Here is a 26,764-nt window from a genome sequence, read left to right as displayed (position 1 = left end):
TTCATTCTTTCTTAAAGATCTATAACCAGTGAGAAAGGTTTCGTATATAAAAACGAGAAAACTTTCAACAGCTCAATGTCTAGCCGTTGTTATCAGTGGAATGGATTAAAATTCTACAAATAATTCATTCCTGAAGCAATGAATGTATGCACAACATAAAGGTGCAAAAGAAAAATTTTCCACAAAAAAGGAAATGATCATACACATACAGCTAGCACACACACAAACACAGCACAGAGCTTTTCATCGCAGGTTAATGACGCAACAAGCAGACGATCTCATCGCATGATCATCATCATCATTGCGATCAACACCTTCAGTGTGTGTATTACGGGAGCAGTACGGATGATGGACGAAATCACACAACCTAAAACCGAACCACAAGCACACATACACACACACACACGATCACGCGCACACACACACACGCTCGTCACCTGATCACGCAAGAATGATCTTTCGGGAGCAGACGAACCGTACCGGGCATGCAATTAGCGCACCCTCTCTCGGTGTGTTTGTGTGTGTCTATTGATTGCACAAATTGTTGTACGATTTCGAAAGCAATTTTCCTCTTCCATGGGAAGTATGGATGAAGATCACCCGAGGAAACTTTTCAATCGATTCTGCCACAAATGCAGCCATAACTGCCGTCACGAATGGACATTTTCCCTCAGGCAGGGGAAAAAAAAACGACACGTACACTTTTCCGGTGTTTAACACTCCACAACTGCTGCCGTTACCGTTACTAGCCTGCGTACGCATCAAAGGTATTACTCCAACTGGCCATTGCCGTTTTCCAGCACAGTCTCACAGGTGCCACTGAACCCGCGGCTCTCTCCGATTGGCTTAAAGCTTTATTCTCACTCTCTTTTCCTCTCGTCAGCGATCGGTCGCTCTCGCCGATGTATGCAGTTTTGACAGTTCCACCCCTTCTCGGGGGTTGTTGTTGATTGTTGTGAACAGCAATAAAACAACAATTTGACGTGTTGATGGACAAATAAAATAACACACAAAAAAAACTTTCTTTGACTGAAAATGTGTTAATCGAGAGACATCCTTTCTCGTCTAAAAACAGACAAAACGGTTCACTGTTTCGTAGCTCAAACTGCACTGTGTAGACCAATTTTCACGCTCAAACGTTCTCCGCACTTCTCACCGATGCTCACAAAACGCGCCCTTACGCACACACAATACGGCTCAATAGCGGCCGGCAACCTCGATAGCACGAAAAGGCGCTGGTGCTTCACTCTTTCTCCGCCACGGTCTGTAGGCTTTCTCTGCACCTGAACGTCCGCTGACAGGTACGGTACGTGGAGGGATGACGCTTCACGCAAACCTTTTGTAGACGCACACACAATGCCAAACGCTTGACGGGGGCCAGAGGGACACACACAAATCAACAAAACCTCCGAAACGAACCTGCTGCTGTTCTGGCAATCTGTATGACCACCCGGTTTGAACTCGTTGTCGGGACTTTGGGTTCGGTGCCGGAAGGAAAAGGTGCGTTCGCTGGTGTTGCCTTTTCACGCTTCACGTACTCTTCCCCGATTTTCAGCATTAGCAACAGCCACCCCTAAGTCACGTTACTTCCGGTCCGAGGTTTCTCGATGAGCAGGGAACTGAACGCGATCGTCGCACTATTCGTAGTACAGCTTCTAGCAAGTGTCAACGGCAGATTTACTGAGCAAGAAAAACTCCTGCTTCTGCACAAAAACTAACCACCTTGCACCTTGAAACAAGCGTTATGTTTTTTTTTCTCTCTATGTTCACCAAACTCAGCACATACGTTACACTCGCGTACCGAATACGGTGTGTGTTTATTCCCTAGCGCGATATGGAATGAGCGACTCGGAAAAGGTACGAAAAGACTGTACATACCACCCCACAGAGATGGGTAAGTGTGTGTACGTGTGGCCGTGCCTTGGAACGTTGCCCTAATGCAAGCTGCGACCAACACTCACGCACCTTTTACTCACCGCGAAAACGCGACGAATGCGCGAACAGGTGAGCAAGCAAAGAGAGTTATCGCACTATGGGTGGAACGGGTCTACGCAGTGAATGATTCAATATTGATAAGAGTTATGTGTTTGTACTGCAAAACATATTTTAATAATTTTTAGGATTTTTTTTGGGTTTTAATTAATTTTCAGACTGTTGGATCTTTTCGATTTTCGTATGTATGTGAGTAATAATAAATAATAAACAATTATCTGTTCATCTGCCTATTAAAGAACTAATTTATTACTTAGATGCTTAGAGGCAGCTAGAATAATATTCAGAGAAGAGGTCCGGCAGGACCGGAACCATATCCCATCTGGGTCGTTCCCTCGTAGTGAGGACTGACTACCCAACTACATGGGCAATCCTAGCTCAGCTAGGTTCTTTAGGCGGCAGAAAACCTCGGGTTGCAGATTAACAAGGCAAAGCCCAAATTGATGGTGACACCATCAGCGGCCCTACTAAGAAATCCGGAACTACGTGGGGGTGATGTACGTATAGGAGATCACAAATTTGAAGTCATCCAAATCTTAACCTATCTCGGGTCAAAAGTCAGCACCGAAAACAGCATTGATTGAGACGGAGTTGCGAGCTAGGATACTGGCGGCCAACCGGTCATTCTACAGCCTGAGGAAACACCTCACCTCAACAAAGCTGTCGCGACGATCGAAGCTGGGACTGTATCGTACCTTTATAGGCCCAGTACTCACACACGCCTCTGAGACATGGTGGCCCTGTCTAAAACAGACGAAACCCTCTTAGCCGCGTTCTAGAGGAAGATGCTCAGAAGGATAGTTGGCTCCGGCGGATTGGCGGAAGACGACGCAGAGCCGTGAGCGGTTCCGGATTCTGCTGCAGCAGGGTACGACCGCAAAGCGATTGTAGCGCCTGATAAATAAGTAAGATGATTGAGCCCGATTTTTATAAAGACCTCGAGCGACCCAAGGAGAAATGATCCTGTAGCCGCGAGAATTTAATCGGTTCCGAGTTGCAAAAGAAAGCCTCACATAAAAAGCATCATGAGCATCACCTCTCTTACATGTGTTGTTCACCTGCAGAAGCTACAATACACACGCTACTAAGTAGCCCTTTACCACCTCCCTACTCATGTCGTTCATATTCAATATGCTCCATGATCCATCTCAATCCACCACAAAAAAATTTATAAGATGTCCCCGCTGAGCTTCGGGCTCTGGACTGATCACTAAATTCGCCGTGTTAGAGAATCTCAAATTTTGTTCCTTTTAGCCTATCTAAGGGCTGTTGCATTACCAAACAATCAATCTCACAACCAGGTGAGATCTTTAGCAGCAAAGAAGCAAACATGAAACGAGTCTTATGAATCAAAGTCTTTCGAAACTAATCAACCAACCTTCTCTTGCTTTACCATTGCATACAAATTAAATTTCAAATGAATTTCTTAAAATAAATCTTAGATCAAATTACAAAGATCCGTACTAAATGTTAAACCTAACGCAAAATTTCATTGAGAAACGCAAAGGTCGATGCTCGGTGGTGAGCGTTCACTGAATGAGTGAGTAGAGAGGTACTTGGAATTTCGGTTACCCTACTTCCACGCTGTAAGTCTAGATGACGGTTGCTAAGTCTTGATACACAGTCCTACCTAATCCTTTCACCCTTCCTAAGACTCGCCAGGCTCCAGTGTGCTGAACATTTCATGAAAATGGGTCGAGATCACGCAGTCCGTAGTGTTTTTGGGCCATCCAAATAACTTTTATTTTGTCACAAATTATAATTAAAATATACACTATCTCACATCTACCCTATTTTCATCTAAAATTCAAACTTTTATAAAATACACAGAGTTTTTATTCGAATGGAAAACAAATCATCCATCCAGTGCCTGAGATGACTCATTACGAAGGAGTTCCTGTTTTCATCAGCGTACAATGACCCAGTAGTCATGACGTACGACAGGTTATTAATGCTTCATTCCGTAAGGATCATCTTTCGTTTTATTGTACCTTCCAGTACTAGTATAAAGGTTTCGCTCCCGGATTTTCACGCTTCATGATGATGTCACTCCTGTCCACTCTTGTATCCTAACGCTCGCTATGTGTTCTATGAATTTTAAATTTATCTATTGTTTTACGATTGCTTGAAATTGTGTCGATCAAATTCATAACCACGCTTACCCCGTTGGAGAAAACTTTCAGCACCAACGTTCGCTAAATTTCTATGGCGTCAATTTTTACGGGTGCAGAAGATAACTAACAATAAATTAACTTAAAGCACCTTTTTTGATAATTTATTACAAAAAAAATCAAACATCTATGACGCTAAAGCCAGTAGCCAATGTTATACACGCCCTTTTGCGGTAGCTTTTTTGTTTTTCTGATATTCTGATCATTTACATAGCCGTTAAACACGCTACCAAACATCCTCCCCTCGAAGCGACCGTCAATTACCAGTTTCTCTTCGGCTTTTGCAGTAAGCGATACCGTTGTGCCGATGGTGCCGACAGAACCAAACCTAACAACAACAAAAAATGCTGCTAGCGTCTAAAACACAATTTAGCGGACGAAAGATGCGGAAAGATAAAAATGACACCGCGCGAAAAATAAAACAAAACATGATTCATCCTTTTATTCACACCGCGCTGCCGTCACCGAAATCGGAAATTTAGCAGCTCATTTGCCTGCGTCAAAATATCTCACGCTGTGTGAAAGTCAAATAGAAAGAACCACATGCAAAGTCATGCATAATTTACACGTAAATGTACGTACTATTGGGAAGAACTTAAAATCATTAAAATAACTTGATGAACGCTTCAGCGTTCTCCTGTAGTAGTAAACAAAATATTTACTTTTCTCCTCATAAAATAGTATATTTCCTAACCCACACCATACTCTCGTTATTTCCATTCAATAAATAAAAAAAAAAACAAATTATTCTTTTAACTAATTTTACTCGACATGATTCAATGGAGGCGCATGATCATTTTCATTCTAAGCACATGGCGCTCCACAAACAATGATCCGCATTGAGTAGCACAAAATTCAAGTGTGTCAGTTAGCAAAGAGCTGAATGACTCTCGTTCATTGTTTTATACTCTTTTTCTCTGATCATATCGTTCGATCTTCCAGGCAGTAAAATTTGGCGGCGCACTTCTAATATATCAAAATACACTTGATTCAACCACCTACCCACCTTAGTCTGATCGAGCCGCTATATAATCCATCGCTATTTTTTAAAACTAAGCATTTAAAATGATTTTCTCCAATGAATCTTTTTTCAACTTTGAAAAAAAAAAGACATTTGAAAATCTTTAAAAAACTATTGAAACGAATTGAATCCACAAAACCGCGTCAAAAATTCACCATTTACTAGCAACTGAAAACAACACTTTTCAACTCATCTCTATAGGATCGAAAGACTTGTAACGAAAGAACATCCTGAAATTGTGCAAATTAGCGAGTGTCTCGGCTTCGCTCTTCTATCCCAAGGCAGCACCGTTCGTCACCAGCACACCGTTCCATTTCCTTAGCTCGTCTGTCGTCTTCGGACACCGACGCGGGATATAATTCTTCCAGAACTGGTTGAACTGGCGGGCAAAAAAAAACCCACCCATATCATCCAGCGGATACCCGAAATAATCTCACGCCAATCGATGACCGATCTCGTCATCTGCGGTGTTTGATCGTACCCGATCGATCGGCTCATCATGATAGGCGGTTTAAGCGCTCTTGTGCGCCGGTTACGCTCTCCCGCTCGGCGAAAACATTTGTTTCACTAGCGAGACGCTATAAATGCGAGACTCGTTGGCGACTCTGCCTTCATTCAGTCGGTTGCCGGTTGATCAACCGGACTGATCCGTTGTGCGTTTGGGTCGCGGTCGCGTTGCAGAGGATTACGTGCAAAATCTACTCGATGTTGATTGACTAATCGTTAACCGATGTGCTGTTGTGTGTATGATCGTGTATCTACGGAGGATTAGTGTGTCTTTACGATCAACTGATTATGGACTGATTATTCCGGTATCGTACAATTAAAGCGCGGTAAACTCTTGCTGTACAAAACAACAGCCAACAGTGCATAAAGGCGCTTGGCTATAAAAAAAGAGAATCGCATAGAAAAAACATCAAGAGAGTGATCATTACACCCTCTCATTAATTAAACCGATAACCTTTGCGTTAAAAGGTTTGCACAGCTCGATTGTGCTCGTGCGCCCTGTTTGTGTGCATTGTGTGCGTAGAAAAATATTGATCCACCGATAAAGCGTGCAAAAAAAAAAAAACATTCGAGAGTGCACGCGAAACCACGCGAAGCCGGCGCACGATTAGATCCGGTCGTGCGAGGCAATGCTTCGACACGAGTTGGTTCACCGTCTTACTGACACTGTAACGATAATGGATTTATGTTGTGCAAAAGCTATCACTACACTCATCTGTAGGTAAACAAAACAGAGAATGAGTACGGTGTGCGTGGTGGCACTATCAAGCGATTAGCATCAGGAATCGGAGGGAGAAAAAATGGACAACATTGTGCAATCAGCATGATTTGCAGTGCGCATGGTTCTAATCAGCGCTTGATCGTTTTAAAACAATAATTAACAGCGGCATGTTCTTAAGTCATTAAAAATGCTTCAATTAGTGCTTTATCTACTCCCATGTGGATTTTTAATCCGAGCTCAAGGTTGCTGTGTGTGTGCGTGTGGTTCAAATGATAAAAATAAAAATTCTATTCTAGAGAAACTGTTGTTCCTGCTAATCGAGCAAATAGAACAAAACGAGTGGAGGTTGAGCATTAAAATGTTATAAATAAACATTACATTTGCGAAACGCAGTCATGTGTTGCCTAAAACCTTAGTTTTTAACAAAAGACTTCAACGCGCCAGCAAGCGATGAACCCCAAAATCAATACCGTTTCACCACTACCGATAGGAACGTTTAGTTCCGGTAGCGTAAACTGTACGCACTTAACAACCGTCCTTCAACTTATTAATCGTTGGACTACCGATGATACAGCCGTGCAGCATCTGTAAGCGCCAACCGTAGACCTTGACATATTAAAGGCGAGGCATTACAAAACCTCCCTCTCCCCCTTCGGCGATAATAATGGACAGGCACAGCTGAGCCTACCGTAGCTCTTCGGTCCAAGCACAAAACAATCGTGCGTAACAGTGCGCATCAGTCAGTAAGCGGCACCCTCAACCGTGCTTCTTTTTGTGTGCATAAAAAAGAGATTAGTGTTTTAGTGCGCATTATCGGTGACATCTCGTAAACATCGCCCATTAAACTCGACATTAAGCAAAGGATTAGCAGCGACGCGGATCGCGGAGCGAAGGGAAGCATCTCAACCCATCCACGTAACACTAAATCTAGATCCGCCTTCGCGAACTGGTTTCTGCTTTCTAGATTCGTCTCTTCGCCACGACGATCCTCCTAAGCGGGGCTAAGCTAAGGCATAAACTCATCGTCATCGTTTTGAATGATTTTTTTTTTTTGCATTCATGTTGAGTTGGAGAATATGCACACAAGCACACGCGCGCGCGCGCCAACATTCCGATACGCCAATAATCGAGTCAATCACCGCGCCATCAAAAGTCACGTGCACTTTGAATTGCTCCTGTCTATCAACCGCGCCATTTGTTTTTTCTCTCCCATTTTCAATTATACAGCCAATTCTCACAGCAACCAGATTCCGGCACCGGCGGCAAAACGCAAACGTTACGATCATTCGCTCTCACCACCGAGCAGCTAATTAAGCTGTAACCTCCGCTCGATTACCCCAAAAGCATCGGGGTAGCTGATACAAGCAAAAACAAAACTCAAATTATAAACACCCTAGCGTGCCCTCCGGGCGTGTAACACACCGAGGCTTTGAAATTTTCGATTCAAATCGTTTGCTCAAATCCGTTAACGGAAGCGAGAGCCCCGAACGAACGAACGGAGGATTCGCCAGAACATCTCAATCGAAGTACGACGACTTGACGCGACAGACCTGCTGGCGTTGGTCACCGTTGAATGCTGAGTGAGGCGAGGACGAACAGCGTCGGGGAAGGAAGAATTCTAGGCACGCGTGCGAGCGCCACGGTAGCAGGATGCGGAGCGCCGAGTGGAATGGCACACCGAGGAAAGGAAATTTATGCAAACTCATAACGATCGTCGCTGCGCTGGCAATGACCGTCCTTGCCCGAGGTAAGCCCATCCCATGACTGAACCGAACGAGAACAGGAAACGAACGGGAGGAGTGTTTAGCTATTTTTGTCGCCGGTGCAGATCCGGGCCGATAAACCGCGCTTATCTTGGCTGTGTCTTAAGACATTGGCTCTATCTATGTCGTTTTTTTTTGTTTCGTCTTCGATTCATTCTATTCATCTGAGGGCATCTCAAAGCTATTATCACCTTATTAGGTTGTCTGAAAAGTTTTGTAGGAAAACTTTTCGGATCTTTTAATGTTGCCTCTAGAGGATCATTTTCTCCTCATATTGGAATTCTCTTTATTGCTTCCAAGTTGATACGTCTTGGCAGCTGAAGAATTAGATTCTTTTCTTCCCAAAAATGTATGTTGGTCTTTACTAAGTTTACTAAGTTACTGCCAAACACTCATACTACACTGCGTGTTTTGTAAAGAAGTAACTATGTCATCTAAAATATTCTTTACAGTATAGAAGGACGCTCTAACCCTTTGGTTCCAAGGATGGTTGGGTAGGACAGACAGCCATCTCAAGAGAGATTCTTAAAACTAATTTAACTTGAATGCATCACCTTTTCCTTCCTTGGCTCTATAACCTCGAGAGGTCTCTATCTGCCATCTGATTTTTATCTGATTGTGCCTAACATAATTTAATCCATGGCTAGACAAGCTATTCTACGGCCGATATTCAGCCAAGAAGAAGGAAAAGAACCTGAGACAGAATCATTTAAAACTTCCAATCAAATAGCGAAATCTACTCGATACTACTCATGATCATCCCCGATCCATACAGAATTAAAAACACCAAACTTTTTCTCCAACCCCATCGACCACCATCGTCGAGCTCTAGTGAGATGCTCGTCTTACACACCTAATCAGCACATTACGGATGCGAATCTCGCGCTCGCGAATCGAAACGAAAGTAGCACCGAAAGCAAAAACGAAACATTCCCCCCAAACAACACTAATCGGCTGATTTATGTGCTGTGATCGGTACGAAATGGTGATCCGTACGCGTGTGACTGCCGTACAATCATTCATAAAATTTAATGCCTTGTTAGCGAATCCGGGATGGAAGAATAAATGTATCGAAATGTGGCATTAAATCGACAAGCGTGTCGGCTCTACACCGGGGTGTCCAAACATGCTCTGCATAATACGGTTGATAGGTTTTTTTTTTCTTCCAGTCTGATGCCTTCGGGTTCGAGACGTTCAACAGATGATGCCCGGCCCACCACGATCGTAGCAGAATGGAGTGGCAAAAGAATGTGTGAAATGATGGTGCAAAAATTTGAAATTATTATTCACCTGGCGTGTCATCCTTCTGATGCAAGAGAAGTACGCGACAAGTTCACTAGAACCTCAAACACTATCGTTTCAAATTCACTCACGCACGCGTGGTGATGCATGATTTATGGCAAGAACTCGATAGTATGACAATCGCCCTGGACAGATAGAATAAAAAAAACCGAATTTCAAACCGTGTCACCTTCCTGATTGAAGTACATCTCAGCTGGTGGCATCGGAGTGGCAGAAAGCGAAAGGAATGTAGTCACACGTTCTTCTTGAATCTTTTCAAGTATTTCATCAATCCAGGCTTTTGCAACCGATACATCTGCTAGCGTTAATCGTCCAAATATTCGTTCGTATTTCGTTCGATCCGTGGTCAACATACCAAAAAGCGATTGTTGGCATATCAGCGCATAATCCATCCCGTACGCGGCTGATGGACGTATGCGAAGGCAGATATGATTCTCAGGGCACGGAGCTCTTGCACGCTTGAAAGGTAACGGTCGGGTGGCCCAAGAATACATCTTCAGATGGGAAGGTTATCTAAATTTGCTTACATCAATTCTTAAATCATTCAAAGTTACCTCATACAACGCGTAGTCCTCCTGTAGAACGTACAATGTACAATCTTTCGGGGACACTGGCAAATGCTCTCGAATGTTTGCTAAGTGAAGCTTTCCTATTTCTTCTGAATCAGTCAAATTTGATTTCAACTGTAAAATTACCAGATTTAAATCGTTGTTGGAAAAGATATCCGCTACGGATTCATCAATGTAAAAGCTGTGGATCAGATCAGCAATTAAAATTAAACAATATACTCATATGTATGGAATACTTACGCTCCATCTTTTGGCCAAAAGTCACCACGAATCAATAGCACTCCCTTTTGCAACCAATAACCCGGACAAAGGAACTCTAGCCCAAACTCGTCCTCCTGGTACAGCAGAGCCGAGTACGGTGTATACTCGATCCTTAACTTCGACTCCATCTCGTCCGGATACCAATCCTCCTCCGATTCCTCACTGTTGGATGGCGTTTCGCTTAATGCGTCCATTTTCTCTGGGATAACGGTTATGTTTGCTTCAACTGTTACGATTTCTTCAAGACTCTCCGTTGTGGTAAACCAATCTTCGAAGAAACTTGTGTCTTCATCATCCAACGTTTGGTACTGTCCACTGGAAGAATTTTCTTCTGTAATCATTTCAGTTTTTGCTTCATCTTCTTGGTCCAGCGTTTCCTCATAGCTCACATCACATGGGGTGGGATCGAATTGTGCGCAACAGCAATAAAATGCCAATAAGAGCCAGAACCAAGTTAGCCACAACTTCATCGTTCCTGGGAGAAACACCTGCTGTACGGATACACGTGGGAAAGAGATCTGCTGTCGCCGATCGTTTTAACATTTCTGTGGTTGTTTTGATGAATGTGTATTTACCCTTTCTTCCGCAATACCCATGGCAACCGAAAGTCTACTAAGACCCGTTAGTGACGACAATGAAAGTACCCTTTTTGCAAAGAGATTTAAATTTAGAACGTAATGATCGTGGTGGGATTTCCCTCATTAAATGCTTCAAAGATTGCTCCCGATAGTAAACGATCACCATTGACGTCATTGGTCTCGCGCGATTCGGATTTCAAGAACTGGTGAAATCCGGTTAAAAAATCTGTTCAAATTCAATGTCGTCTCTTCAATTTTTGAGAAATGTTTCTGCCACCTTAATTCCTCCAGTTCGATCTTTCCCATTCGTCTAGGAGCTTCCTCCCAAGAGGTGACATGTTCGCATAGTGACGAGTTCTTCTACTCGCTGCCTGGATCTCGCTGTGGTGTCTATTACCGCTGCTACCAGAACCAACCGATCTACTTCAGCTGCATCGATGGCGCAATGTTTGACTTTTACCAGCAAAGATGTGTCCGCACGAAAGGTACCATTTTTTAACACTAGTACCGTAGGAACCAAAACTTGAAATGTCTGTTTAATGTCTTTCTTCTTCTAAGGAACATGCTTCGAAGCGGTCTGCATTGGTAAAACGAACGGAATGTACGCAGACACATCCCAAGGCTGTCACCGATCCTATCACTGCCGTGGTGGAAAGCTTACGACCATCGACAACTGTCCCCAGGGCATGCTGTTTGATAGGACCGGTTGTACCCCGGAAGAGAACGTTGCCTGCGAAAGTCCAGAATCAACGGCAGCAAGCATCCGGTACGAAGCGGATCCACGCTGCTACGGACTCCCCAACGGGAACCACGTGCTTCCCGGCGATGGAATGGATTGCAAAAAGTTTCTGCTCTGTCACAACGATCAGGTGTTGGATGTGCTGGAATGTCCATCCGGATATCGATTCGACGAGCGTAGCAAACGCTGCAGGCTCACTAATCAACGTGCCAGCTGCCGGGCATCGTACCAGGACTGGAAAATGGCGGACGATAATGGTTGTAGCATGCTACCGGATGGGTTTCATCTCGCAGTAACGTCACACGATTGTCGATCGTACGTTAAATGTCAGTCTCGTCGGCTAGCTAGCCGGCACGAGTGCCCTCCAATGACGGTATTCAACGGTCAGCAGTGTGTTCCAACGTTTCTCTACCATTGCCCACGGTTGGATGGGCCGGGAGATATCTGTCAGCATCGGGAAGATGGATATCTGGTTGATCCTCGCAAGGGCTGTGGGTATTACGTGAGCTGCCAGGGACAACGTACTGTGGAGCATCATTCCTGCCCGAATGGGTTCCATTACGATGCGCTAGAGAACGTGTGCCGTGAAGCGGTACAGGACACCACATGCCATCAGCTCCCGTACTCAGCCGATTGTGTGCAGCGATCGTCCGGATTCTATCAAGACTTTACCGCCATGGACGATGCATCGTTAAGTCCGTGCCGTGCGTACTTTCACTGCCACAATGGCATTAAGACGAGCTTCCACTGTGGGCGCGGGTACATATTCGATGGTGAAAACTGTGTCCCACAGGACAGCTACCAGTGCCCGGTGGAAGATGTCAACTCGTGCCAGGGAAAACCGAACGGTTATTACAAGGATGCACGGGCTGGCTGCCGGGCGTACCATCTCTGTACGCATGGCAACAAAATATCGTACCTCTGCGAACCGGGACAAATCTTTCTCGGTGGGAAATGTATCGACGGGGTACACAGTACCCACCAGTCGCATTGTGAGATGGACACGCCTTGCTCGGAACGGCCGGACGGGTACTACCAGGATCGGGATACCCAATGCCGCCAGTATTACTTCTGTCAGGGAGGTGAAAAGCTTCAAACACTTACCTGCCGAGGAAGCAAAATCTTCGATGGGCGTACGTGTGTTTCGCCGGATAGTTACACCTGTCCGACAGGGGTAGATGATGTGGATGCAGCTGCCAGTGAAAACTGCATCGTGCGCCACTGTGAACCGGCCTGCACGAAGGGTGGATTCTTTGCCGACTATGACAGCGGGTGTGAGCAGTACCATTTCTGCATCGATGGCAAACAGAGCACCCTGTCCTGCTCGGCCAATTATGTTTTCAACGGAGAGCTGTGCGTCCCGAAGGCATCGTACTACTGTCCACGATACTGTACGCCACCTGAGTCGTGCTAGAAGAAAAGACAAATGCAGCTAATCATCCGAAAATCGGTATCGAACGCCATACATACAGTTGAAACGCAAATACTCTTACTCAATCACTTTCGCTTACGCACTGCCCTGTGTAGGTTTGAGGTCTTTACTGGTGACACTGGTAAGGAATGGTGGAGAATTTCTTTAGCTTTAGTATACAAAGAAAACCGCGCAAAGTTAGTATAGAATAAGGACGTTTAGTTTTTCTAGTTTGTCCTAGGCCCCTCAATGAGTCTCGATGTCCGTTGCGAGAAGTTACGGACTGATGCTCATTATTCAATGTACGTTTGAATTCAAACAATGTATCGTAAACGGCTAATGGAGCTGTACCATTATTTATATGTACATGTTACCTTACTTTGCCAAATAAACTATTTTCATCAATTAATGGATTTTTTCAGAATCTTTTTAATTCATGCCGTTTGGGGCACACATAAAACAGGTAGGAGGTCCTAATGTTTAAATGATCACATTTGACGAGGCGACATGCGATATGTTCTAAATGTTAATAAAACTGTGCTACGGAACAGTACCTGGACTTTTTTTCTCTGAAACTCATGGGAACAGCCAAGCGTACCTGGAAGTACGCCATGTGTAGATCAGCTATTATAAAAATACCTTGCTCGTTACGAATCCGTTGACAGTCGTTTTAAACCGTCGGCAAGGTGGGAGGCTCTGTTCAAGAAATTTAGACACAATTGCACCATGTTAGCTACACACAAGGTGAGGTGAAAAAATTGCAACCAGCTACAGACTTCTCATTATCAGAAAGAAACACAAATATACGTGATGCAGTTCAAGCGTGATAGCGTAATTGCTTTATATTTGGATGGAAACCGGCTCGTGAACTGAACATATAGCAATATTCCATTCGGAAAATTTTGGCCTTTGAAGTTCCAAAAAGCGTAAGATCTGGTCGATGCACAAAAAAAGTAAGACTCACAAGAGTCAAAGAATTGCTTCTCTTGGCCTAAGGTGGTGAACTGCCGTAATTTGGGTTTCTCCGAAGAGAAATCATTCGTTATCCAGTAGTTTGTGAATGAACAGAATGATCGTGTTCATTTGCCAGAGAGGTCAGCTAAAAATTTACAATTTAAGTTGGCCATCAGACCTTAAAAGCCGGCCATGGTGATGGTGTTGTGGGCCGCCATAACTGCCGATGGTCGCTCACCGTTCGTATTCATCGACGGTGGAAGAATGGTTACGAATTGAGGTTCTTCGCTTCATTCCTACCGCACAATGGCCACCAAAGACACCAGTTGCCGATTCGTTGGACTATTGTTGGAGCTACTTTCGGGCAGCATGCGATGGCTTCGTTGGCCGTCTCTAAAGGCCAAAATTCGTGCCAAAGGTGGCCAATCCGAAAGAATCTGAGTTGATTGTCAAATTTGATGTTATTTCTGACATTTTTTTTTCTTTCCTGCAATAAAATTTTTCCAAAAATATACAACATTTACTTTGTTTGCAGTTTTTTCATCTCTCCCTATGCTTTATGTTGACCAGTGCAGGTAAGACATTTTAAAATATCATCATCGCATCTATTACACTCATGCTATCACTTCCTTTGCAGGAAAAATGGTTTACTACAATGATCGACAACCAGTAGAAACGGTCCCTAGTCCTTATTATTGGCCAAACGAAAATATCCTGCCAAGCGACGAACCCGACGCGATACATTATCCCACCTGGTTCCAGCTTCCATGGAGACCGTTCCCACTCCTTCAGCAGCCGGTTGCAGAAGAAGAACCCGAAGCGATTACTGTTTCGCCTGAAGTTGAGCCTCCGCCACCGACAACTACCGAAATGCCGGATGAAACGCCAGAAGGACGACATCTTCATCACGAAAAACCCCACAAACATCACCATCATCACAAGCATAAGCATCATAAGCACAAGCACCATCATCATCACGAGAAAGGCACCAAAACCGCTGCCACACCATTTGATGACTCGGAAGACCTGCAAAGTGCCAACGTTGGTCAGCTTAAAATGGTTATCCTGCAACTTGAAAACAAACTGCAGGAGCTTAAGCTACAACTTTTTGGCAGTCGAACACTAACGAACGACGAAAACGAAGACGACGCGGCACGTTTCGAAGTGCCGAATCACTCTAACAGTGATCCGGAAGCGTCCGAGGAGATGGAGCATCTGCTTGAAGAACTATCTAACACATCAACGGATGTCACTACACCGACTACGGTAGAAAAGGATGAAGGAAAACTTCTGCTCGAAGGACAAGATAAACCCACTGCCGAGCTAGTGTTGGAGCATCGAGAAATTGAACCAAATCCGTTTGACAATGGTAGAAGTTTGGCGGAAAATGTACAAAAGTGGTTCGAAGGTTTAGATCTCGGCAAAATTGCTGCTCTACCGTTGGAAGATTCGGTCGAGAGTGAAGATGTTTCGGGCATTATCGATGTTAGGGGTCAATTTTGATAAAACGGAGCGCGACTGGTAATAACTGTACCAAAACTCAAATGAATTATTTGTAACTGTGGCGAATAAAGATGAAATTCTGTATGAATTAAACACTTATTATTGAAGAGGAACGTTTATGAGAAGGTTCGTGGTCTTTTACTAGGCCTATAACATATTTGAAATTTTTTAAACTTGTTATTCTCATTTTAAAGCCTCAGCCTCAGGCGTGCCAAGAATTGTAAAAAAAATCCTACAAATAGTGGTGTAAAATAAATAGAAAAAAAGTAGAGGGAATCGCAGCAATTTATAACATTTTCCTGTTGGTTTTTTGATACGTTTCCATATATTTTTGTTCTTGTCCAGAGGTTTTCTTACGCGGTCCTTTATGTTTCTGTTTTTGTTACGTTACGTTTTTTTTGGCACGTGCCCAGATAGTTTTGGTTTCCACTACTGAATTTTTAATTTCATTTTGGTCTGCTAAAACTTAGAGTGAATTTCTCGTATGAACAATTATGAGCACTCTGAGCAACTCTGTAAAGCTGTTAATAAAACTTACTTTACTATACAAACTAACCAGGGTGTATAAAAAAATGTTTTCACATGGTTGATGTTATATGAATAATATATAATAAAGCTGATAAATTTCTGACCTTATTTTTAGTATGAATTAAATTGTACAACGATGTATTGTCTTGTTTTCAGGAGCACAGTCCAATCAGCCCCAATCGACAACAAATATTTACATCGAATCGAGTCGAAAAAATACTGGTAATTTTTTACACCCTGGATAATTTCTATATTCAAACATGTAATATTTACAGCTTTACAAAGCTTTACATAGCTCCTCATAGTGCTCATATACTTTTATAGGAGAAATTCTCTCTAAGTTTAAGCATACCAACACGAAATAAAAAATCAGTAGGAGAAAGGAGATCCGGGATCGCGTCAAAAAAAATCTCGGGATATCCTGCATCATCTCAATTTTAACTGACTGTTTTTAAAGGTTTTCTTCACTGTATGACAATTATTTTATCAATAAAATTATAGCTCCTTGGGTTAAGGGATTGCAAGTACAGAAAAGGGTCCTAAAGACTTTAAAATTCGGTTACATTAAAAACAAATACAAATCATCTCTTTTTTACCAATCCAGATGAATAAAACATAAGTATCTTGTTACTGTCCATTAACTCTTACACATGGTTTTTAACATTTCTTTCGCATTAAAAATTTATTTCCCCATAGACTTGTCTCAACTGTTATTCAAGGAAAAGATTTAATTTTAAGAGTTTTTGGCTCATGGGAACAACTTGTTGTGATCGATGTGCCGTTGAGATCGGTTCCAAAGCTTTCGCACCATTTCCTTGAAATGTGTACAGTTCTATGAGTTCTACAGACGGATTAGCCTTTTGCTGGCCCTAGCCCTTCAACAAATTAGCATTTTAGCATTAGCTGTTACCCCATCTGCTGCTCGTCCGCTGGCCCGGAAACTCACCCGGCTCGCTTTGCGGTTCTGGAGGTTGTAAGTGGACTACATTGGATGCTGTACGTGGTTAGGCCTCGAGTCACTAAACCAGCGCAATTGCAACGCCCAGAACGCTGTTAGTTCCGGGACAGCTACGAACTACTGGACAACCGCATCGTCCCGATCCTTGGTCGGTTCCTTTGACCTTTGACAATCCTTTGACGATTCTGATCCTTTGTAATGCATGTACCGTGAATTTAGCGTTGTTTCTGACCGTTACTGACCGGAAAATCGGCCATGTTTTTGTCCGTGTTTAAGTTTTAAGTCCACTTTGTTTTAAGTCCTTTTTGAAGGGGGTCTCACACGGTCTCCGCTGAAAACCAAATAAATAAACAAAGTAAACCTTCTTCACTGGATTAATCGGGAATAGTTCCTTCTAGTGACTTCCATACGATAAGTCACAAGGAATTATACAGAAACCAGCATAATTACCTGGTATCTACGAATTTTTTCTACCTTAATTTTCTCTACAGAGCTAACCTCTGGAACAAAATAACTTTACCTTCCAAACGAACTTAATACCTATAAAAAGAAAGAGAATAAATAAAACTTAAGCCTAGAGGTTGTCATGAGTAGTTCCTCATTTTTTACCTTAATCAACCAAGGCTAAATGGTAGTAATATTATGGTCTAGGTAGTAATATTATGAAAAACCAAGGATTACCACAACGGTCAATTTTTTGCCTGCGAAATGCACATATTCAGTATAAATATGATCCGATTTCAACCGAAACATGTCAGTCTCGATCGTTCTTTTGCCCCCTAACGTGTTATTTACCAACGTACCAACCAACCATGAAGATCCTGTGCGCCACGATCGTTTTGTTAGGCTTCTGTGCGACGCTCAACAATGCTGGTAAGTGAATTCAACCAAAACTTATCTAAACCCGTCGTGTAATCTCAATTTTCTTTACATGATCTTTTGTTCCACTCTAGGAATGTATCACTACAACAAGCAACCTGAAGGACCACCACCATCCCATCCACAATATCTGCCTAATTATGATGTCCCTTCGTACCAGGATTACGAAACGGTCAAGCACCACTCCTGGGGAAATCAACCTTGGAAACCAATCACCAATTTCCCATGGCCCGGACCGGAACATGGACACGAGCTGCACTATCCGCCACATTATCACCACGGACCAACTGTGCCATGCAAGCACAAGGTGCACACCACGAAGCATTTCACAACAACCACGACGACACACAAGCCTACCACGACGACGACGACCACAACGCATCGTCCGGTTGAAACCAAGAAGCCGCATCTGCTGCTTGAGAAGTTGGGCAACACCCATAAGCAAACCACATACTGAGCGACGTATATGTAACGTTAACAAATAAATTGATCTGGATACGATGCATCTTAAATACGTTATAGTTTTTACTTTAATCGAAAATAATAATCATTTAAATGGTCCTCAAGGTCTTGTGGACATCCCAACAGTTAGTCAGGGTATAAGTCTTTGCATTCCCTGTCTTCAGGGTACATGTTCCAATGACATACCTGAAGCAGCATTTGCTCAAAAGTCACCATAAAACTGCAGAAATGCGCTACTGCTGTCATCAGTTATTAGCGAACCTTTCAAAATCAAACACTCCTCATTAGCTGAGCAAATTGTTCATCAAAAGGAGAAGATGGAAAGCATCCTTCTTGCCCTCATTATTTTAACCGGGTTTTACATTATTCCCATCTGTTCAGGTAAACTGGCTGCACTATAACTTTCGAAAAAAATACTTAACTGATCTTTGTCTTTATATTTTAAGGACATCTTCCCTACTTCAACAGCCAAGTATCGCCATCTAGGGTTGTTTCCAAACAAAACTACTGGTATACATACGGTTCTCGTTCTTCGGCTTACCACCAAAAAGATAACCTTGCAAAATGGCACCAGTTTCCCTCTAAGCAAGCTGATCCACTTCCTTGGTGGAATAAAATTTCTTCCCCCCAATACAACGCCCTAAGGGAACCTTCTTCCGCCCTGGGACAGACTACGAAATTTTCACCTCCACTGCCACATCAAAATCGTGATCAAAATCGTAAAGTGGACGATTCATCAGATATTTCGACCCTAATATATCAGTTACAGCAAAAGCTACTCCAAATTGAGAAACAACTAGGTGAGAATGGTACTGCAACGAAAAATGAACCCCAAAAAGATCCGATTGATGTAACGCTGAACCCCAACTCAACTCCAAAACCAATAGAATCATCAGACAACGATCCATTTTGGGTACAACTGGATGTAGTTAACAAGCAGCAAGATCCGGAACGTCTTATTAAAACTATCAAGATTTTGTTGGAGAATTTAAAAGAATCTACAACGCCACCCGCCGGTGACGTTTCCGAGGAGAATGTGTACAATTTAATTGACATTCGCAGTAACTTTCTTAGCCGATAGAGAAGCAAAGAGTATTTGTGACAGTGTACAATAAAATGTCCCCTATCGATCGCATTGTTTCGAGGTTGTTTATTTAGTGATTAGTTTTATTATTAAATTTTAACAATATATCTCATCTATTTGCGAATTATTATTATTACGATTACAATGTACAGAGTTTGCCGGTTCGGTGTGTGCCGTATCTACTGCCACAGGTTCTGCCCACGGGATTAGTTTGTTGGGTCCAATTTGTTCAATTCAGTTTACAGTGCTAAACTCCGCTAGCAGGAATCGTCTAGAGGCCAATTTTCCTTTCACACCACATTCCATTCCCGATGGCCTACACAGTACAGGAAACATTTAAAAGCACCGACAACAATATATTGGTATCAGTTTTAGTCACGAGTTTGTTCCGATTTTCTTACACAGTACATTTGCTCTTTTATTTAGGCGCGGTTTAGCCATTATCGCCGTACCCCTCGTGTGTATTGCACTGTGTTTAATTTTTTTTTTTAATTCCCTTATTAGGTTTTTTCGCTTTGCTCGAGGTCCTCTAACCTTACTTTGTTGCACATTAGTTTATTATTTTCGCTCCTTGTCTCTCACTTCCAATCTGACGGTAGCGGGGAAATCGCTTCCTTTTTAACGCTAGTAGCGGATTTTGATTCGTTGGTTTTTTTGGTCCGTTGAAAGACGCAAAACATGTTCAATCTTGCGTTCTTTCATGGCATTTGCAAGCGTCGGAATCACAAGTAGACTCGCTGCTTGCTTGCAAGAGTGTCTCTTGTATTACTTAACGAACAAATAAAAAAAAACAGGGTAAAAGGGAATATTTTACGGTGTGTCTGTTGCGAACAAAGAAAAATTTGTTCGAACAGATATCACACGCAGCATGCACATTAAACAATACCTCGAACGATTACTGGACAGAAACGAAACGGCTACGATCTACCTACTTTAAACATCGAAACGATCGAACAAAGGAAATACATTTCAAATGGACAAAGTATTTCGCTCAACTGTTACAACTATTACTTCAACAAAGGTAGATAAAGCAATGGGGAACAATCAATAGAAGTGCCAGTCACCAGGCTAAATAACGGCACACAAGGGAATAAATAATCGATAACACTGTAGCACGGTCCCTTTCTAAACCGACCTAAAAGACCTCATTCAATATCTGCTTCGCTTACCCAGAACCCCCAGATCGGGTTTCAGAATTTCCCTAATATGATTAACCGCATTCACAAAGGATTATGTGTGAATACCATCACCAACGCCGCGAATCTCTGTTTCCTGTCCAACACAACACTACTAACCCCAGATAGAGGATAGATCCCAGATCTTGATGATACGATCCTGCCCAACGGTTAGCAATCTTTTCCTTGGTTCGTCCAAATCCATCGCTACGATACTGTGTTTGGCATCGTGGAACGTTGCCAACGAGGGCCGTCTAAGGGAAGAGTAAAATAAACCGAGCCAAAACATATTAGAATAAATCACCGGACATACTTATCGTACGGCCTCATTCCACACTTACTCTTCGCTCTTCAACCGCTGATGACACTGGTCGCAGACACGCACATCAAACTCGAATCCCATGATCGGTATGTTGATGCGATTGGTCGAACACTTGTCGCACACCGCCTTGCCACAATAGCGACAGTGATGCTGCCGAATGCCGATCTGCTTCTGATCGATCATGGCCCGCAAATTCCAGAAGAAGGCTCGCGTACACAGCTGACACGTGTCCGACTCGACCCAGTCGGGCGTTACCTTGCGCATGGCGTTCATTTCCCAAAACACAATTACCGAATCTTCGCCGGCCGATATCAGCTGCTGCGTGTTCGATGCGTACGACAGCGAGGACACCTTGTTGCTGGAGGAGAGAAAAGGATCATGTAAAGGTTTTAATTGTTTCGAATTCTCCACGGCTCAATCAAAATTGATCCTAGTCTTACTTGTGTCCGTGTAGCTCGTAGGTAGTTCCACGCTTGCCACCGACATCCCACACGATGACGGACTGATCCTGCGATCCACTGAACAACAGCTGAGGCCCTTCCGCCCAGTACAGCGAGCGTACCGAGCCGGAATGGCCCTTCATCGTTGTTACCATCGTGGCACCGGTACCGCTCAGCTTGAGCATCGTTATTTGTCCACTGTAATCTCCAACAAACACATACTTTGATAAGGCGTCATACCTAGTGGGCAAGACAACAAAAAATAACGGTTATTAATAGACAGGATCAGGCAGCAGCCGTGACGGATTCTTTATACTTACTGCATCGCAGTACACATCGCTTCGAACGTATAGCAACCGATTCGTTCGCCCGTTTCGGTACTATGGTAGGCGAAAAATTTATCCTTCCCGGCCGACAGGATCCATCCGGTGTGTTTCGCGAACGTGACACTGGTAATGCGCGCCTGGTGCGCCAGATACTCCCGGATCGGTGTAAGCCGGTTGCAGTCGTCTGACAGGGTAAACTGCGATATTGTTCCATTCTCCTGGCCGATGAAGAGTGTTCGCGTTTCGGGCGTGTAGCACAGGGACGTACATCCCGATGGCATGTACTGACAGATCGATGGCCAGTACTGGCCCGAATCGCGCTTCTGCCATACCCGTATCGTTCTGGAAACGAGAATAAAAAATGCTTTGATAATCTGCTCCACGACGGTGAAAATCAATGAATCGGAACGACTCATGGTAGAAGGCAGCTTCGTTTCCGCATTCGTTCGCTTCTTCTGCCTTTTGTCGCCACGTTCGCGCCACGTCGTGTAGTGCAGCCGATTCGATCGATTTGGCATGGCACAGCTCTTCCCGGAGCACAGGAATGCTCGTCGTGTGAGGGAAACGAAATTCAATTAGACCCACTTACTTGCCATCACAAACACTGATAACACCGTCCTCGCCCGGAATCAGTACGGCCGCATTCACGTCATCGTTACTGCCCTCTAGTTTGCTGAGTAATTCCGGCTTTTTCGTTGTGCAAAATCGGTCATTTGCACTCCTCGGTGCTGGCTTTATTTCCGCCGCCATCCTACACACACACGCACGCACCCACTCAAGCTGCACAACAGACCAAAAACCCAATCTACGGAGGGAGGCTGCTACGCCAACAGTTCACTCTTGGCTGATGACACACACGCAAACGCTGGTACGCGCAAACAAAACAAGCTTTGTACGCCACCAATTATGTCGTCGATCGGTCGTAGTGGGGCGGTGCGGTGTGGATGTTTGGGTCGCGAATGATGCCTGAAGGGGGTAGTGGCAAGGAATCTCGGGGTGCGGTTGAATCGAAACGGATGAAACTTGATTCGCACTTGTTTTCTTTCCACCCGATGACGGGGGGGTTCGTTTTTCTTTCCTATTGCTCCACCACTCCAATGGTATTTGTGACGTTCCAGAACACCGGAAGCACTAGCGGAAGGTGAGTAATACTTGTTTAGCACTTTTTTTTCCCTTCAACACGAAACCGAACGAAACGAAACCGGGATTGATAGATAACGCGATTGGAAAAACAAAAACACACTCGCTCACACAAGTTGCAGCAGCTTGGAAGCGGCCGACCGTACCCGCCCTTGCTAGAGAATGCACAGAAATTGGTGGTGCAGCACAAAATAACGAACGTGGACAAACGGGACGCTGTTGACCGACACTTGCTCGAAAACACTACACACAAAAGACTCTTTTTTCGCTACGATATTAATGCGCTTTTGCTCGTGCAACAGTAATTATTTGCCAACGATGATGGTGATTTTATTTTGCGATAGAGCCTGATAAAAGCAAACGAAGGCTGTCAATAAGAGTGTGTGTTTTTTTTTTCTTTTTGTTGTGGCTATGTGTCAAAATACGGGCGAAATCGAGTAATCGACGAACGGGGTAAAAATCGATCAACTATTTGAATGCGAATTCAAATGAGTTTTTAACGGATAGAGCAGAAATTCAATTCGTTATCGTAGATAATGTTTGAACAAAAAAGATGGAAAATAACCTTAACAATACGAGTAATGTATAGCTTTTGTTATTAATCTTCACCCGTAACAAGAAACAGAAATAAACGTAGCACGGTAGTGCTAAACGAGGTTAGATCATTCCATAGGATTTGAATTTCAAACGTCAAACAAAACGGCGGTGGTTTGCTCTACAAAACCGACATCATTGCTGGCGAAAATGGTACACTTTTATTTAAATCGTATGAAATTTTAATGATCTAGTTTTGCTTTAATAATTTTGTAAATCTATTTGGATAACTACATGCATCGTGAAGAATTTTGTCTATTGACCCAATGATACCAATGCCTATCTCTCACACGGAAAGGCTGGGTAACGAATCCCTAATGGATTGTTCCTCTTGTTTTTAAAATTGACTGTTGAACAGGTAAAGGATTATGAAACAAAGTCTTCTACGTCTTCATCTTGTTTGGCACTTTTTCTTCATCTATCCCGCTAGGTCACGCCGGTCATCGAATGGTTTACTAGATACCACAAAGTTGTAAAATCAATCCTCACTTCGAAGGAACGGTCCGGGTGGGATTTGAACTCCGGTCCTATCGTATGAAGAACGGCATCTCTACCACAACAACAGCCGGTGCGTTGTCTGGCTCTATAGTCTGGAAATCCCTGTACCAGGGATGGACAGGTCGACATGAACTCGATGCACACAAGTGCACTGACGGGTCGATCCTAACTCGTTGCACCAACGAACTTGGTTCCAATAGGGACGCTCCTATCTCTGAGTCGTTCTTCGAAAATACTCTAATAATTTATCACTAGTATGAACCAGAGGTGAAAGTGACCCAGGAGGTCCAAAGCCTCTTTAAAACTTCCAACAACGACAACTAGTATGAACTTGAAATTTAGCTCCCTCGACTTCATTTACCCCGCTGGATTATCAGCCCTAAGATAGATGCGAATGGCAGGTTTAATCAGCCAATGGTTAGAGAGAACAATACGCATAGGATTTGTCATCTTTACAATGCGATGAGCTGTAGTCGAAATCCCATTTTTCGCTCAACATATTAGTAACTCAAAACCCAAAATTTGTGAAAATTTTCCAACATATCGAGAGTTTGATCCGCGCTGGACAAATGGACTTGCTTGTCATGTTGTCGTATTACTGACCTTCATTTAAATTCTCAAAACATGTTCATAATCCTATAGATTCCACATGTCCCTTGAAAATTAAGACATCTTCCACCCGGCAGCATGTTCACGTCAACCAGCAAACCAGCTTGTATCGAACCGTGCACTATCATCATAAATCTCCATTCCGCCGTGCGTGCGTGCCAACGACCGAATAGGAAACATGTTTTGGAAGGCACGATCGCCACACACTGGTGAAGGCTGTTTATTAAACATTGGTCCTAGAATAGCAGTGGCAGGTAGTTCAGTGGCGGCCCAATCGCATCAGCGCGCTGTTCATTCATGTGATGCAGCATTGCAGCGAGAAGATGATGTTCCGCACGCTTGTAACAAACGATGACAGTACTGATCGGATCTCAAGTCCTTGCTTTACATTTGAAATAAAAAAAACACCTACTTCCTGACCAATATGGATAGTGTGAATCAACTCCTATCAGGTGAGATATCTGTACTGCACGTGTTATACTGGACAACTGGTAAATATCAGCCGACGTCCCCGTGAAAGTGATAGCCGTTGATTAAATTTTATATCAAGTGCCCCAGCGTAGACATTCTCCAATAACGGTTAGTACAATGTACCAACGAACAAACACCTTTCCAACATTATACCCTCACTTATTTCCGGTTACACTCTCTGCAGTCCGGGGAACAAAAAAAAAAAAAAACAACGAAATACGTGAATCTCCAGCTCGCACCACGCTTCCTCGCAATAGTTCAAGGTGATAAACAACCGAACATTGATTCGCAATTCTAGCGGCATCGATCAGCGATCGTGGCCAGCTCGTCTATTATAACAACACCTTCCCGAAAGGATAGCAGCTCATCAAAGCGCCATACCCGCGCCGGTGTCCTAGCTATTCGGACATCATACCCGCCCGGTTGACCCTAACCCGACGCCCGTTCCATTGCCAAAGTGCTGTGTCAACGTGCCCGCGTAGCTAATTAACATTCACTCAAAAATTTATTGAACAGCGCGCCGGATATCGGCCTGCCCGTCCACTCTCACGTTAGTGTATGTGTGCCACGTCTGTGTGGAACGTGATTCCGCCGCTGCTCACGTGCGTAGCACACGAACGTACGCACCGAGGCACGCACGCATGGCGGGGCATTTACTTGCACCTGATGTAACCCTGTACTTGAAGATCTAATTGACATTAAACGGCACATTTATGGAATCTCGCCATTTCCTTAAAATCATCCTATTAGCTATGATTATTATCGGCCCCAGTGGATGTCCCAAGCGGGCCGAGGATCAACCACACGGAATCATCCCTGACGCGGAACAGGAACTAGCGTGCTAGGATTAATTGTTTGCTCAGGAAACTTGCCAATGTTCCTTTCTATCCGGATAACGTACTAATGCGTCCCTGCCCGTTACAGAATAGAACTAAGCATCATCCCCCCCATATCCTGCTACCAACGATCGTGTAACACTTTCCCACGTGCAATGAAACGCGCGCCAAGTGAAGTGGCGATTAATCAGCAAAAAAAAGCGGGTAATTCCATATTGTGCATACTTTGCAGTGTTGCGCTTGCCACTGGTAAACTAGTTCATTCCGGTGTTCGGGTGCACTGATAGGAAGGAAGCCTCTGATTTGTTTCCATTCAACCATGTTGAAGTGGGTCATCAATACTCATCCCAGGACCTGAGACGGTGGTGTTTCGCATGACCCGATGTCCGCGAGTTATGACGTCATGGCGAGAGAGTTGCAATTGCACTGTACCTGGAGGAGTTGGTCACGGGCTTAACGACTGATAGGAATATTGCTGATAATGGAAAGCACTGATAATGTCACTGACAAGGATGTCCCCAGAATCGGATAATTCTAGACGAGTTCTAACAGGATAAGAGACTTCTGGACAGTGATCTTACTTGCATATCCCAAACCGAGCACCAATTCTACACCCAACCAAACCCGTAGCACAATAAATATTTCCCCGCCACCAAACACCAAACACATACACACACGGTCACAACGTGCACCACGCAGCGCACTTCAATCCATTGTCGATTAAGTAGTTCGGAGGGAGAACTTCGAAAGCTGTGCTCACATCAAAGTGCTACCAGATCGGGTAAGCCCTGGCTGATGCTAGGGTTTCGATGGTGGACCCCGTCTGTTTGAGCGGTCGGCGCACAGGTGTAGTCGTGTGGGTAGCAAGCACAGCGGACGAGGTGGCCATTTCACGCTTTATCAGGCTCGAACGATCGATTGTTTCTGCATTCTATCGGGTGCCTCCGTTC

At 43.9% G+C, this 26,764-nt stretch overlaps 6 protein-coding genes across 6 annotated transcripts in view; 4 read left to right on the top strand and 2 right to left on the bottom strand.

The window, feature by feature from the left end:
• Positions 1–26,764, bottom strand: part of LOC126565285 (uncharacterized) — a 433,172-nt gene that overhangs the window by 100,898 nt on the left and 305,510 nt on the right. The window lies entirely within an intron of this gene.
• LOC126564341 (proprotein convertase subtilisin/kexin type 5-like) lies at positions 8,049–13,038 on the top strand. Its single transcript, XM_050221358.1, has 3 exons — positions 8,049–8,159; positions 11,200–11,370; positions 11,444–13,038. The coding sequence occupies exons 1-3, from the start codon at positions 8,063–8,065 to the stop codon at positions 13,036–13,038; spliced, it is 1,863 nt and encodes a 620-aa protein (XP_050077315.1). The 5' UTR covers positions 8,049–8,062.
• On the top strand, positions 14,632–15,493 carry LOC126565706 (histone-lysine N-methyltransferase set1-like). Its single transcript, XM_050222910.1, has one exon. The coding sequence runs from the start codon at positions 14,632–14,634 to the stop codon at positions 15,490–15,492; it is 861 nt and encodes a 286-aa protein (XP_050078867.1). The 3' UTR covers position 15,493.
• Positions 17,791–18,314, top strand: LOC126565571 (uncharacterized). The gene is made up of 2 exons (XM_050222762.1): positions 17,791–17,851; positions 17,932–18,314. Exons 1-2 carry the CDS (start codon positions 17,791–17,793, stop codon positions 18,312–18,314), a joined length of 444 nt encoding a protein of 147 aa, XP_050078719.1.
• LOC126560427 (uncharacterized) lies at positions 18,413–19,400 on the top strand. Its single transcript, XM_050216386.1, has 3 exons — positions 18,413–18,444; positions 18,546–18,700; positions 18,766–19,400. The coding sequence occupies exons 1-3, from the start codon at positions 18,413–18,415 to the stop codon at positions 19,398–19,400; spliced, it is 822 nt and encodes a 273-aa protein (XP_050072343.1).
• Positions 20,683–22,440, bottom strand: LOC126564779 (WD repeat and FYVE domain-containing protein 2). Its single transcript, XM_050221884.1, has 5 exons — positions 22,256–22,440; positions 21,661–22,008; positions 21,341–21,580; positions 20,920–21,258; positions 20,683–20,832 (listed from the first exon to the last, which is right to left on the bottom strand). Exons 1-5 carry the CDS (start codon positions 22,414–22,416, stop codon positions 20,694–20,696), a joined length of 1,227 nt encoding a protein of 408 aa, XP_050077841.1. The 5' UTR covers positions 22,417–22,440; the 3' UTR covers positions 20,683–20,693.

This window comes from Anopheles maculipalpis, chromosome 3RL (assembly GCF_943734695.1).
Source record: "Anopheles maculipalpis chromosome 3RL, idAnoMacuDA_375_x, whole genome shotgun sequence".
Taxonomy (NCBI): Eukaryota; Metazoa; Arthropoda; class Insecta; order Diptera; family Culicidae; genus Anopheles; species Anopheles maculipalpis.
Note: the sequence above shows the minus strand (reverse complement) of the source record. Positions and strands in the feature narration are given on the sequence as shown.

Excerpts from the sequence above, each read along its gene's own strand:
- LOC126565706 (XM_050222910.1), top strand. The coding sequence starts at position 14,632 with ATGGTTTACTACAATGATCGACAACCAGTAGAAACGGTCCCTAGTCCT.
- LOC126564779 (XM_050221884.1), bottom strand. The coding sequence starts at position 22,416 with ATGGCGGCGGAAATAAAGCCAGCACCGAGGAGTGCAAATGACCGATTT. Across the intron at positions 21,581-21,660 it reads GCGATGTGTACTGCGATGCA|GTATGACGCCTTATCAAAGT; the intron begins GTAAGTATAAAG and ends CTTGCCCACTAG. Across the intron at positions 21,259-21,340 it reads TACGAGCTACACGGACACAA|CAACAAGGTGTCCTCGCTGT; the intron begins GTAAGACTAGGA and ends TCTCTCCTCCAG.
- LOC126560427 (XM_050216386.1), top strand. The coding sequence starts at position 18,413 with ATGGTCCTCAAGGTCTTGTGGACATCCCAACA. Across the intron at positions 18,445-18,545 it reads GTCTTGTGGACATCCCAACA|AAATGCGCTACTGCTGTCAT; the intron begins GTTAGTCAGGGT and ends ATAAAACTGCAG. Across the intron at positions 18,701-18,765 it reads CATTATTCCCATCTGTTCAG|GACATCTTCCCTACTTCAAC; the intron begins GTAAACTGGCTG and ends TTATATTTTAAG.
- LOC126564341 (XM_050221358.1), top strand. The coding sequence starts at position 8,063 with ATGCGGAGCGCCGAGTGGAATGGCACACCGAGGAAAGGAAATTTATGC. Across the intron at positions 8,160-11,199 it reads AATGACCGTCCTTGCCCGAG|GAGCTTCCTCCCAAGAGGTG; the intron begins GTAAGCCCATCC and ends CCATTCGTCTAG. Across the intron at positions 11,371-11,443 it reads AAGATGTGTCCGCACGAAAG|GAACATGCTTCGAAGCGGTC; the intron begins GTACCATTTTTT and ends TCTTCTTCTAAG.
- LOC126565571 (XM_050222762.1), top strand. The coding sequence starts at position 17,791 with ATGAAGATCCTGTGCGCCACGATCGTTTTGTTAGGCTTCTGTGCGACG. Across the intron at positions 17,852-17,931 it reads TGCGACGCTCAACAATGCTG|GAATGTATCACTACAACAAG; the intron begins GTAAGTGAATTC and ends GTTCCACTCTAG.